The sequence below is a fragment of the Neolamprologus multifasciatus genome, chromosome 7 (genome assembly GCF_963576455.1).
Source record: "Neolamprologus multifasciatus chromosome 7, fNeoMul1.2, whole genome shotgun sequence".
Taxonomy (NCBI): domain Eukaryota; kingdom Metazoa; phylum Chordata; class Actinopteri; order Cichliformes; family Cichlidae; genus Neolamprologus; species Neolamprologus multifasciatus.
In genome coordinates this window covers 32,408,879-32,422,092 of record NC_140445.1, presented here as the reverse complement: position 1 = coordinate 32,422,092, position 13,214 = coordinate 32,408,879, and the positions used below count along the sequence as shown (strand labels likewise).

At 38.2% G+C, this 13,214-nt stretch overlaps 2 protein-coding genes across 16 annotated transcripts in view; one reads left to right on the top strand and one right to left on the bottom strand.

The window, feature by feature from the left end:
* vsig8a (V-set and immunoglobulin domain containing 8a) overlaps nucleotides 1-5,641 on the top strand; it is an 85,388-nt gene extending 79,747 nt beyond the window's left edge. Inside the window, exon 7 of the mRNA XM_085165944.1 lies at nucleotides 3,426-5,641. Coding sequence (XP_085022070.1) covers nucleotides 3,426-3,642 — 217 coding nt within the window. The 3' untranslated portion in view covers nucleotides 3,643-5,641. The remainder of the gene's footprint in view (nucleotides 1-3,425) is intronic.
* A 903-nt stretch (nucleotides 5,642-6,544) lies between these two features.
* The window catches only part of vav2 (vav guanine nucleotide exchange factor 2), a 213,041-nt gene continuing 206,371 nt past the window's right edge, over nucleotides 6,545-13,214 (bottom strand). For 8 of the 15 annotated variants that reach the window (XM_085165892.1, XM_085165893.1, XM_085165898.1 and 5 more), the window contains 4 exons: nucleotides 12,572-12,613; nucleotides 9,578-9,667; nucleotides 8,952-9,106; nucleotides 6,545-6,715 (listed from right to left, as the gene is read on the bottom strand). In XM_085165892.1, coding sequence (XP_085022018.1) covers nucleotides 6,668-6,715; nucleotides 8,952-9,106; nucleotides 9,578-9,667; nucleotides 12,572-12,613 — 335 coding nt within the window. In that variant the 3' untranslated portion in view covers nucleotides 6,545-6,667. The remainder of the gene's footprint in view (nucleotides 6,716-8,951; nucleotides 9,107-9,577; nucleotides 9,668-12,571; nucleotides 12,614-13,214) is intronic. The other 7 variants (XM_085165903.1, XM_085165902.1, XM_085165905.1 and 4 more) reach the window with 5 other exon arrangements.

The following is a 13,214-nucleotide window of genomic DNA, read 5'->3' as shown; positions in this document are numbered from 1 at the left end:
TGGTACAGTTTTCAACAGTACACCTACTTGGAAATTTTTTTAATCTACAGTAGACATCTGCAAATTGCGAATCCTCCTGTTTTTTAGCCTTTTTTTGTGAAAATATTTTCATGGTTTAAAAATCCACATGTGAGAAAATCCAATTAGTTCATTTCTGGGTTATTATTTTTAGTGGAGTTTTCTCCCCTGCCTCTGGAACAGTGAAAACTGTGTAACTAGTTAAAAAGGGCATGTGGGACACCAAGCACAGTGCTAATCTAGGGGCAATGTTCTGCAGATGATCCTCTGAAAGGATTTCTCCTGTTGCAAATAAACATTGTCTCACCAAAAAGACAAAAAAAAAAAAAAAAAAAAAAAAAAAAGAAATGTTGGAGTTGTGGTTCATATGCAGTTGAAAACAGCCCACATGCTTTCAAAGTAGACATTGAAACGAGTGCAGTGTCAGTGTGGGAGGACAGTGTTGTGCACAGGAGACAGAGAAGCACTTCAAGCCACAATACTTATACACGGTTCTCCATATCTGTGACATACTGAGGTTCAACATGTTTCACATGAACAAGTCATCAGAGAGAAATGCTAATAGATGGAAAATGGCAAAGCTCTAATAACTTGAGTGATGACGACTATAGTTCATGTCAAATCCACTGGGGACTTGAGTTTTCTGGATAAAAAGTAAAGAAAGCAGCTTGAAAAGTTCAGATTAGTCACAGGGAGAATCATATCAATTAAAATAGTGACTCAGCTCTCCATCGTGGCCAAAACATGGGAGATGTAGCATTTCACACTGAATCAAAGCACTGGGAGCACTGCTGCTGGACAGATACTTCTGACTACAGTGATCCTATAACTGAGGATGAAATTGGTAGATCGAACAGTGTGACTTAAACTTGAAAGCAACAGTTGCATATTTAGACATCAAGCAAATATCAAGCAAAACCGTCATGCATTTGTAGTCAATCTACCTGACAAAAATATACGTCAACCTATTTATCGGCCTGCAGGGGGCTGAAGCCTGTCCAAGTTGACTCATTTGATCCAGGCTTAACATAAATAATCCTAGATCAAATAATCCAGGCTTCAGTGTGTAAAGCAGTGTTACATTAATTACAGCAGATATAAAGAAGTCATTTTAAAAAGAAACAAACCCTTTGTATAAAGATTTTTTTTAAAAAACATCAAAAAATATTATAATTATACATTATTATGCAGGAAGAATGAAAATGAATAGAAGCACAGAAGAAAACAATCGGTATGAATCCATTAATAACTTGCAGCTAATTCTGTATGCAGGTTAACAGTTTTCAAATCAGCCTTTATATAAATTATGAGTGAAATGATTTCACTAGCAGAATAAAGTAGGTGTGGGAATACCTTGGAAATACGATACTAATTACAGTTTAATTAAACTACTACACATTCAGTTCTGGGCAGTTTTTTCCCTCATAGGATGCTAGACCCAACACACCCAAGAGCCAAACTTGCCCAATTTTTTCCATTTCTGCTAAACCAGGGTAAGTTTATTTCCTTTTCCGACAAAAACATGAGTCCTTGGCTGGCACAGGAGAGAAGAAAATTCCGAATTCGATAGGTGTGAGGATGTTTTCTTTGACAGAAAAGCAGATTCCAGCTGGTATTTCAAAGTTATATAAATGCAGAATGCAAAGTAGCTAAGCTTGGAAGCTGGCAGTGTTGACGAGGAGAGATTGTATGCTTCTGTATGCTGTTGTCAGTGTTTGCTGGTTGAAACCACCACCAGAGTGAATGTTATGCTTTAGTAGAAGAGGAGAAAGTTAAAGCAAGGTCTGCTGTGAAAGTAGGGACCCCTGGGAAGAGCCTCCAAATAGGCAAAAACAACAAAGGTCTCTGCTTTTACCTACAGGGAAACATTATTTTGCTCGGTAAATAGTGTATGTCCACTGTGTGTGTGTATAACAAATATATAGAAGGCAACTAAAAAATAAGACTGCTCTTTTTCATAAATACCACAATGTGTTTAAAGTGGGCTGTACTAAAACACTTTCAATTTTCATCCCATTGTTTTCTTCCAAAATGATTTCATTTGTTTTATTTTTGATGAATGCGGAGATATAACTGTTCATATCCTTCACAATAAGCATAACCCAAACCACTGACAGTAATGTAGGTTACATTACTACTTTAGCCACTAACCTTATAAGTGGCTAAATGTTGAGGAGATTAAAAAGCTATTATTTGCAGCATTGCCTCTTATATATTTTAACGCTGGTATTTCAAACTGAAACAACACACTGAGCTTGCCAGTGTTTCCAAATAGAAATATAGCACAAAAACTGTTCAGTAATAATGCTAACAGCCCTCCTTTCCAGAGCACTGCATTTGCTAAATCCAATGGCAATATTATTGTTCTGTTCTGATAAGAGAGGAGCCTTCATGTGCAGTGTTTTGTTCTTTGTAGCTGCTGCTACACTGGAGCTGGTTAATCTATGGCTCGATGTGCTTGCTCTTGTAAAACTACTGACATACTAAACATATTGGAATATGACAATTCTGATATGTTAAAAGCCTTCAAGGTTAAATATAAAAGCTGTAGAACATTCCAACATAGACATCCTATAGTTTTTCGTTCCATGTTGGTTTTTGAGCTATGATATGCAAACTGCCCCAAAGTCTACACTCGCTGTTCTATCCATCTGTTTTGAAAGTACAGCCAGACCAACAACTTGTGTTGATTTGTTTTGGGCCAGCAAAAAAGCCAGTATTTAATGATTCTAGTGGAGTATTGGTTTGGACTTTATTATTGTTCACAGGTGGTCCTTTCTGAAGGAAATAATGTCTGAAAGTCCATTTGATGCAGTGGCGTTCTCCTTTGAACGTAAAGTTAGTGAGAATTTGGTTGGATGGGGGCATATTCACCCAAATAATAAGCTTATCCTGAAAATAAAGCTAGACATTCATACTATGAAAGCTTAGCAGTTAAAGTGGATCTACAATCCATGCATCCATTCATTCTCCTAATTCAGTGTTGCAGGGGGGCTGGAGCCTATCCCAGCTGCCACTGGGTAAGAAGCAGGGGAAAGGCAGACAGACGGACAACATTCACACCACTGGCCAATTTAGAGTCACCAATTAATCTAACCCCACTATCTGTGTCTATGTCTCTGAAGTCAGAGTACCTAGAGAGAACCTCCCCTATACAGCCAGAAAATATTTTACAAAAAGTATTTTTTGTAAAAGCCAGATTGCTTATTTGTTGCCAATTAGAGGACTCTTATAACTCTCTTCTTTTTTGGACTAATTACAGTAACAAACCAAACATGTTAAACTATAACTTCAAATATATTTTAGTATTTCAGTTCAAATAATCGCCCGTTTTTGCCCAGCTTCTGCATTTACTGTCTGTAGAAATGCTCCTTTAACTCCCTCTATTCCACTTTTATGTCAAACAGGGAGGACGCGCCACCTCCTGACAGCCGCCCCGTCAGCCGTCACACAAGCCAGAGCGCCAGTCAGCTCCCACAGGTCACTTACTGCCCAGTTGATGGCACTGAGGTGATGTCGTTGAATGAGGGACTCAGCCACACTCCTTCCAGCACCAGCCACGGACACAGGCCGGTCAAACACACACCAGCAGAATATAAGAGCAAATATGGATATGCAGTGTGACACTCAGAGTGAGCTCAATTAAAGAGAAGTTTCAGGACAGTTTGAAAACTTGAAACTGAAAATATGCAGTAGTGGCAGTCCTGCTGAGACTTTAATTAACTAAATTCAAAGCTATGCACTGTGAGGATTCTATGATAACATTGTTCAATGTGATTGCTTTAAGATAATCTTAGTAAAAGGAAGTTCTGTTATTTGCTTGGCTTGGATATATTAGATTGTATCCTTCAACATTTAGGTGGATGTCTATAAAGCAGATCATCAGAATATGTAGCTATAAAAGAGCATTAATTTGGAGATTGACGTTTAGGTGTTGTGTGACACAATTTTGCAATAGAAAAATGAAAAGAATCCAGTCTCAAATTTAAACCAAAAGAAATATTTATTCATGATAGACCTCATTTGGAAATACTCAACCATCCAAAAAATGTACACGAGTAAGTACTTATTTTTTTCTGAGGATGAACTGACAGGAGTTGAAATATTAATAGCCACATGCAATGGGTTCTTGTCCACTACAAAAAAACAAAAACAAAACAAAAGAAAACAAAAGAAAAAAGTGACCACAGCTGATGTCCCCCAAACCCCTTATTCCAGACAAAAAGGAGGCTTCCTGTGTGTCCCCGTTACACAGTGGTAGGACTTTGTGTTTTCCAGGGCATTTGGCCTTTGGAACAATTCACATCTTAGACGGTTACATGTTTAGAATCTAAACATTTTGGCATCCTCTGCTCCATAAGCCTTTGTGAACCAGCCAGAGCTGATGTGCTCAGTGTTTGCACTTTACTTCCAAAGGTTTTTGTTAAGTTGGTTCAAGCTGTAATGACTGACTTGTGTTTTTGACCTATTTGCAGCAAGAAAGCAGTCTACATACATTCAAATTTTAGCAAAGCCTTTTTTTATTGGTTGTGTGTGCTGAATCAATACAATACCAAGCATGACCTCATTCACTGCTGCTGCTATTTTTAGATCACCCTGTGTGGGTCCTGTTCTATCCCCTTCCACTCGAACTCACACTAGGTCTCCCACATTGTGTCAAAATGGCAACCATTCAGCTTAAGAGTACGCAGCCCCATGATGTCAGGAACGCATATGGCTGAACTGATATGCTGCCTCTGGGCTTGAAAACTGCTAACTCCTAACTGAAATCTGCCCAGCGACAACTGGGCTCTTACCACCAGTGATGGCTTGGAAGTTGGGTTAGTTGGATACAGTCGCATCCCTACTTTCTGCACAATTTGAGATCCATGGTAAAACTACAGAAGCAGACATTGTGAGAATAAAATTAATAAAAGCAGCAGCACTTTAAGTGGCCCACGGGTGCACAAGTACATGACCCTGAAGGAGTCCTTGATGTTTAGGGACAGAGTCAACTGCCTTTCAATGTCCGCATATATCAACATGGTAATTTTTTGAAAAATGAAAAGACTGAAATGAAAGCCATTCATTAAACTGTAGATCGTGTTCCATAACAACTGAACCCTTTAAAAGAAAGAATTGCCAAGGTCAAATATTTCAAAAAATATTAATACCTGTACAATACTAGATTCAGAAAGCTGCCTGGTACATTTGTGCTGTCAATAGAAAAACTGATGCCAGCACACTGTGGTGTAAATAGCTATAAATCTATTAAGTGTGTATGGCAGGAAGAAATGAGTGGAAATAAATGGAAACACTAAGCACCGCAACCCTAGAAAATCACAAAGCGATTAAGTACATCTTCTGTGGTTTAACGTCTATAGCACACACAGTTTTTCCTTCAGATGAAAACACTGTTTATCAGTCTGCACAACACGAAAATAATTTTCACACAGGAACATTTAAATTAAGGGGGATACAATCCCATCTCCTGATCAACTCTTTAGAAAACAGTAAGGCAAGGTAGAAAAATCATAAATCAATTAAATCCTGTGCAGACACTGAAATACAGCTAAATTTGGCTTTAAATAATAATAATGATAATAAAAAATTGTTGGTCCAGTTTAAAAAAAAAAAAAAAGAAGCATGATTCTGTGCAAGAAAAATCACATGAAAAACACTGAGACTGTGTGACGTGACTGCTGAGTTGAAAGTTTTCCCTTTCGTATCCATCTGACTGACGACTGACTTGTAGACTGTGTATGGCATTGTGTTGGCTATAAAAAAAAAAGAAAAACACATCCAGTGAGTTCATCCAGTGGCCATTTAGGACATAAATGCCTCACCATCTTGTTTTCGGGGGCTCAAGCTCCTCTTTTAGTGAAGTATTTTTGAGCATGGCAATGTTCTTGAGTGGCTGAAGTTGAGGTTCAGTAAGCAACACCCATTCTTCAAAGGCACCATACTGTACATTGGTCTGTGTGTGCGTGCGTGTGCGTGTTTATGTGGGCCACATATGAGCACATGCATACATGGAGAAGTAAAATCAGTCAACAAAGTCGATTCCCTCCACTGGTGACAACCCACAAGGCATCACCATGACAACTAAGGCAAAATCTTTCAACATAAAAAACACAGCATTTTTTTTTTCTTATTTTAGGTTTTCGGATCAGATTCTTTGCTTAAAATCAACTCCCCACAATAATCATTAGTAATGATGATAATCTCTATTCAATAAATTATCTATACTGTACAATTATTTCACCTCGCGTAGACCTGCAAAAAAAGGGGAGCCTTTTTTTTTTTTCAAAGTAAAGCTATCAGCAGTCAGTTTCTGCAGTGTCCTCAGTCCTCAGTAAAGTCTCTGCAGAGCACACAGAGGCTGACAGACAGCAAGCCATTTTTTCCTTTTTTCCCCTGTACAGAAATTAAACAGGACATCCAGCAAAGACAAAAGCTGATGCATAATTGAAGATAAACAGAGTAGAAACACTCGCTGAAAAATGAGTATCCAGCAAAACAACAACAAAAAAAAAGTTCTTTGTTGGGGTTTTTTTTGTTTTTTTTCCCTTGTGTTATTTTCCTGGAGAGACTGAGTAATTTTCTCTGAGAACAGTAGATAGAAGATGGTTCCTGATTTAAAGGGAGCCAGACCAGCAACATCTGAGCCTTACTGCACTCCTTCTTCATCCACATAAGTTGAAGGAAACCATCCAATCTGTAACATGAAACAGTAATTATCAGACACACACAGTATTTTACATCAACCAGTATAAACAAAAGATGTTAATTGGGTTCATTTATATGCATTTTTTGTTTTGTTTACATGCCGTGATTCCATTGGATGTGCATCATGACTACATTAGGCCGAGAGCTCTCGGAGCGCTTTCCTCTATAGTATTTTGGCAGAAGATGTACGTTATTTTCCGATAACTGCACAGCTCAGCAGCATCCTTGCCTCTGTTCTGAAAAAATACTTGAAGGCTACTTCAAATGCTACTTCAGCTGTTGCTAGGCTACGACTTCTCCTACTTGTTAGAATTGTAAAGCATGTACTGAACTAACAGAGATAATAGAAACACAAAGGTTGTATTTACAGCAACACAAAGACATCCATTAATACCTGTTGAGGTCTGTATCTGGGTATGTTTTGTCAAAAGAAAATCTCATCCTGAGTCTCTTAATTTTCCTGAATTGGACTCGGTGTTAAAATGCTGAAATGAGGTAGTTGAAAGTAGCAGATGTCTTAATTTAAAAAGCGAAGCAATAATATTTTATGTGCTCAAGTTAAGTCATGATTCAATTAGTAGCATGTGCCTTGTCCATAAACACAGATCAGCACCATGCATATTGGCTGAATTAATCGCTGTGATGCCTGTGGTGCTGCACATGAATGTTAGGGTTGGCGTGATATGTGAAGATTTCAAAATGGTCATTTTTAATTCAACAGCAGGGGAATGAAAATATATTTGCAGGGACCACCGCATCCCATGTGCACACGTGGAATAAAACAATTCATATTTTGCCGTATTTTAGTTTGAAACCAGACAGAACCAGCTAGCCAGGAAACTACATTAAAAGAAAAAAGCTAATAGAAACCTTTCAGCTGTAAAATGAACAAGTGCTTGTAAATGATCAAAGTACAGAACCCATAATATGTAATGGGTCTTTGTGGAGAAACCACCAACCAAATGATAATCTACTTAGCATAGGCTCTGGGAGAGCTTATCTTTGCTGGACACAGAATGGAGACTTCCGCAACGTTCTTCACCTTATAAGAAGCTACACAAAGTCATGTCTACACAGAACTGGGAGGTCAAGCTTTTCTTGGGTTTAACACAGCAAAGGAAGGGCAATGAATACTCATCAGTTGACCTAGGTTATTCACCTAGGTCAAATCTTATTCTTATAAATATCAAGAATGTAAAAAAAGACGTAAAAAGCCATTAAACAGCAGCTCTGATGTCGTCACTAATAGCCACTACATTCAGCAAATCATCCAATTACGGTGGGTATTTCTTCATAATGTAGAAATAAATAGTATCTAATTTTGTGAGCTTGATGTCTTTCTCATACACAGCAGCAATCAAGACACTTCAGCTCACTTCATGAAAACTTAGAGGCTTTGTCAGACTAGATTTGCAACCAGCTAAAGTAGTCGACCTGGTTATCATAGTATATGATACACAAATTTCAATGTATTTGCTGTACACACTGCATTAGCAAATACTTTTTTTTGCTGAGTTCTACCAGGTGTAGATGTGCTTTTTTTTTTTTTTAAGTCGGCACGTTTCAGCTTTCATCAACTGAATACAGATTACTTTTTTTACCACTTCTGTTCCATCAAGGTCATACATTACAGAGAGACCAATCCAAAGAAACTACGTGTGCAGGCAGATGGTTTCATAGGAGAAAGTTAAAAGCTTATTTCCATCAATCCACACACGGGAATAAAAGTAAGGTGGGGAAAACACAGATAAAAATCAAAACTAGACTCTGTGGCATTTTTACACCAGGCTGTACAGCAGAGTGTGGTAAGGTTTAGCTTTACAGCCGCTCAAGTTGTGGAGATCTTCTGGCTCCACAGCACAACTCTAAATTTACAGCCTAATAGGGAACGTTCCTAAAATAAAATGCTGACATCACATTCCTATTAAACTGGCACATTTCCCAGGAGCTAGTTTTTGTCTTTCAACCACATCTTTTTGTTTTGTTTTTCCTTTTCCCCCCGATATCACTGGTTAAATTGTCAAATGTATCAATGCACTTTTGGGGACATGCTTTCCCCAAATTTCTCTTTTGCAGATGTCTAACTTAATAAAGTTAACTGGATGCATTTTTGATCAAACTCAAAATATTACAACATTAAGGTATTTAATCCAGTGGTGGCTTTTATGCCTCGGGTCTGATCAATTTCCCATCCACAACTAAACACTTTACTCATAGTTACTTACTCTTCCATTGGCTTCTCCTTTCCACCAGCCCTGGTCTCCACCGATCTTGCTGTAGATTTTGACAATGTCGCCTTCTCGCAGTGACAGCTCTCTCATGTCTCGCGCTGCAAAGTTATACCTGGCCACTGCTGTGCTGACCACTCGAGGTGTAAACACTGAAAATTGATAACAATAGGAGTTGAGCCATAGTTAATTAACTCAATGGCACACCGCTGAATTCGTAACAAGAGTTATTATTTACTGGTATTGATGAATATTCATATTTATGTATGAGGGTGATGGTTGTAAGACGAGGTCACACTGAACATAATGGTAATAATTAGTTGTGAAGAATGTACAGAGGAGAGATGGTCAGGTCAGTTTTCAGCGTGACACGCTGTTGCCACAAAATGACAAATGAGCAGGACAACTTGTTTCATCACTGGAGAGGAAATTGGTTTTCTTTTCTTGATTTAATGAGGAAATGTCATCCTGAGAAGAACTGCAGTGTTCTTGTTAATGAAAAGAGTGCCACAGAGAAGAAGTAATGAGGTTGAGGTACATAGGCTTATTATGTAATTACAAGAGATGCGGCGCGAGAACACAACAGAGGCAGCGGGGGAAAGGAAAGGATAAGTAGATAGTACCTGACCAAAAGGGGGCTTGGCTCTGAGAGGAGGAGAAGTTGAGGCCCTGTGGACTGAGGAAGGAGAAGTTGTAGGATGCACAGGTGGCTGCTGAGAGGAGGAGAGAGAGAGCGAGACAAGGGAGGAAGTAAAGCTGGAAAATGTTTGAGGTGAACACATGCAGAGGCGAAGCCAAAGAAGCAGAAAGATAAAAAGATTTTGCATTGAAGCTTTGTGTGCCTGTGCGTTCGGTTCTCATTATATTTAATCTTAACCATGTAGGTGTTGCAATTTGACTGCTTTAAGAGTGTGAATTTATTTACAAAGTCTCAAACAGAAGCAGCGTGGGAACGCTGTTGTTTTTTAGAAAGAGTCTGTTCTGTTCCTATTAGTGACATTATTATTCAGTATTACACCAACCTGCAAATACATTTTGGTGTTATGTTTATTTAACTGTACAATTTACATTATATTATATTAAGAAAAACATATAATGTCACTAATAGGCATTACGATGACAGCCCAACTGAAGGTTGGATTAACAAGACTTCATCATTCGTGACAACTGATCAAATGCTGCTTTCCATTTTTATGCAGATGGCACTGTTATCTATTATTTACAGTAGTGAAAGCCTTTAAATAGCTGCAGTCTGTGTTTCATGTTGTTCCCATTTAACTCAACTTAAATGGAGGAAAATCCAAGGTCATGCTATTTTCAAATAAAGAGAAAGATAAAAGCTGCTAAAAGGGCTGAAAGTGAAATTATCAAAAGATATTAGTATTTAGTATTATGCATTAAATTCTTTTATTTAACAAGGAGACAGAGAGCTAAAACTTACATTAAGATTCTTCATTTTTTCCCTCCAGGCAATGAATACGCTGCTCTTTATGAACGCACTCAAGAAACACCCAAAGAAGCTGGACACTATACCGATGTTCCTCATGTTTTACTACCATTTTATGTTAAACTACTATCAAATTGGTTGTTGTTTTTTCCTTTTTTTTAAAATATAAAGACATAGTTTTACAGCCTCTAATTTCTAATATTTTAAAGACAGAGGTGTTGATTATGCTGCTCTTTTTTCTGGAATAACCACTTTTAAAGGATTGAAAAATTAGTACTCTTGTTCACTGTGATATCTCTTAGAGATGCACTGAAATTTATTTGAAATTGGACCTTTTTTGTTCTTGATGTATAATTGCACATGATCTTGATTTTGTGCTTACTCACTTGCACATTGTGTCACTTGTGTGTATAAAATCTCTGCAGCTCTCCAGGCCAGGTCACACTTTATTTGATTTTATTTTTTCTCAAACTTATTTTTCTCGAATAGATATTTACCTGAAGGTCTACAAAAAACTAATAATACAGACTGTGACAAAGCTCAAATAATCTCAAACAGCTTTTTTGACATTGAGATCACTCAAATGGCCTGCACAGCCACCAGATCCAAGTCAAATAGAGTAACCCTTGGGATATTCTGGGACAGGAAATTCCCATTGTGAATATGCATTTGAGAAATATGGAGCAACTTTGAACCAAAAAGGAGGGGCCAACCTGGAACTATGTAGCAAAGGAGTTAGCACTGGCCACCCAGCAAAGTGGCCACTAAAGAAAACTGACTGGCTTCCTCTTATCTCTGTACACATGTGTAAAATCCCACACCACCTTTTACAAATCCTTTTCCTGGACTTGGAACAGAATTCCTTTTTTGAGGAATTATAGACAGAGGGATCTAAAATTGTTACAACTTGTTGAAAGGATCAAGAAAACAGTAGTAGTAGTAAAAGGTGACATCTTATGAAGCTCCACTGAAATTCACATGAAACCTGAGCTTTTTGTTCTTAATATGTCATTACATACGATATGGATGTCGTGGGGCCTGTGTGTCACGTGTGGTTATTGTAGGGTCCTATTATTACAGGGCCTTTACGTTACAAAGCGCCTTAAGGGGGGCTGTTGTCATGATTTGGCACTACAGAAATAAAACTGAAGTAGTTGTGCTATTTATTTTATATAAAATAAATAGGGCAGCTACATAATATAATATATATTTTCCAGCTGCTTCAATTGTTGTTGATTTGACTTATCAGAAAATGTTTGTGTGAACTCAGCCCTCTCAACCATAATAGAGTTTTCCAGATTGAAAAGTAAAAGTACGTGCTTGGAAACAGTCAAGGACAAAACTGAGAGGAAACCCATTATTAGCAAAAACTCCAGTTGTCTCCATCCGTGTACAACTTCAGCCAAAACAGGAGGAGAAATGATTTCACTATACTGGCCAGTAGGGTCTTTGTGAAGAGCGAACAAAGTGAGGCCAGTGTAGGACAGAAGCTAGCGCAAAGACACAGCCAGTATTCATATAGTGTAATGGCCACGAAGGGCAGCCAATTCAGTCATTCCACAGGCTGGAGTTAGCTGACTTTCTCTTTGTCACTCTCTTTATCATTTCACACTGCTGCCCTCCTACTCTGCCCAGCTGCCCCTCTGGCCTCCATCTTTTTTTTGTCTGTATGAGTCATGAGAGTCACTGTCCTTGGGAAAAACAGAGGACAGGGGAAGACAAAGAGAGTGGGAGGAAGTGTGTCTCATTTATTTTACCCCCTTCTTACAGTATCCACAGCCACAGTGTCATGAAATTTAATTTGTACTGGACCAGTGTATTTTGGTAACAGAGAGTGAAAAAGGTATTTTCATAATCGTGCATTGAAGCAGGTATTTAACATGCAATGCTCCTTCAGTCTCCATGCAAAAACACTGACACTAGCATTTGAAGATGTCTGTGCATGTCTCGTTAGAGCTTTGGGTGGTTCCACTCAACTTCCAGTGGGCATTACCCAAAGCTCATTAATGGAAATGAGGTCTGTAACATGAGTCAAGTGGTAGAAAAGTTAAAGCCAAAAGTCATAGTGTATTTAAGAGTCAAGTCCAAAGCCAACCACATGTGATTTTATATGGGAGAGACATGGCACTAAAAAGAATCCTGAATAGAAATATCTGAATAAATCTTGTACCTACTACTCCCTCCAAAGGGCCAACCGTCTGCTTTATAATAGCTGAAACAGAACAGACAGAAGTGATTCCAAAATCTATACAAGTTTTTTTTCTCGGCTTACTGCATCCATAATGTAAATTAGTCTCATATTTGTTCAAATGCCCTTGGTGGATCAACCAGATATGTTGATTCTGTTGGCACACTGGATTGAAGTGGAATTTAACTCTTGAAGGTGCTGTATAAAACTTTATAAAACTTAAATATCATGAGGCAAAGTCACCTTTTTTTATTAGATTTTTCTGGTTATTTATGCAGCTTTTTATTAACATTGCGGCCGTCTCCTTATTCATTTAGAGAGGGGCTTAGTGTTAGCCTCAATAAACTCCCAGGTGCTGTTATGAAGATGCCTGCCAAGGAGTGAAACTTGCTTCTAAAAGAATGATGGATGTTTTATCTGAAGATGTTCTCAAAACTTAGCTTCATCAGAACCACACTGATAAGCATCGTGGTCACTTAATCTATACTATGAATCCACATATTAAGTTAGTTAATTAACACGGAAGGACAAACATTAGGCTCTCTTTCACAACCGATAAACATCAAACCTTGCTCTGCCAAAACGCTTACTGACTATCATTTGTCAGCTGGCTGTACTTAGCTGT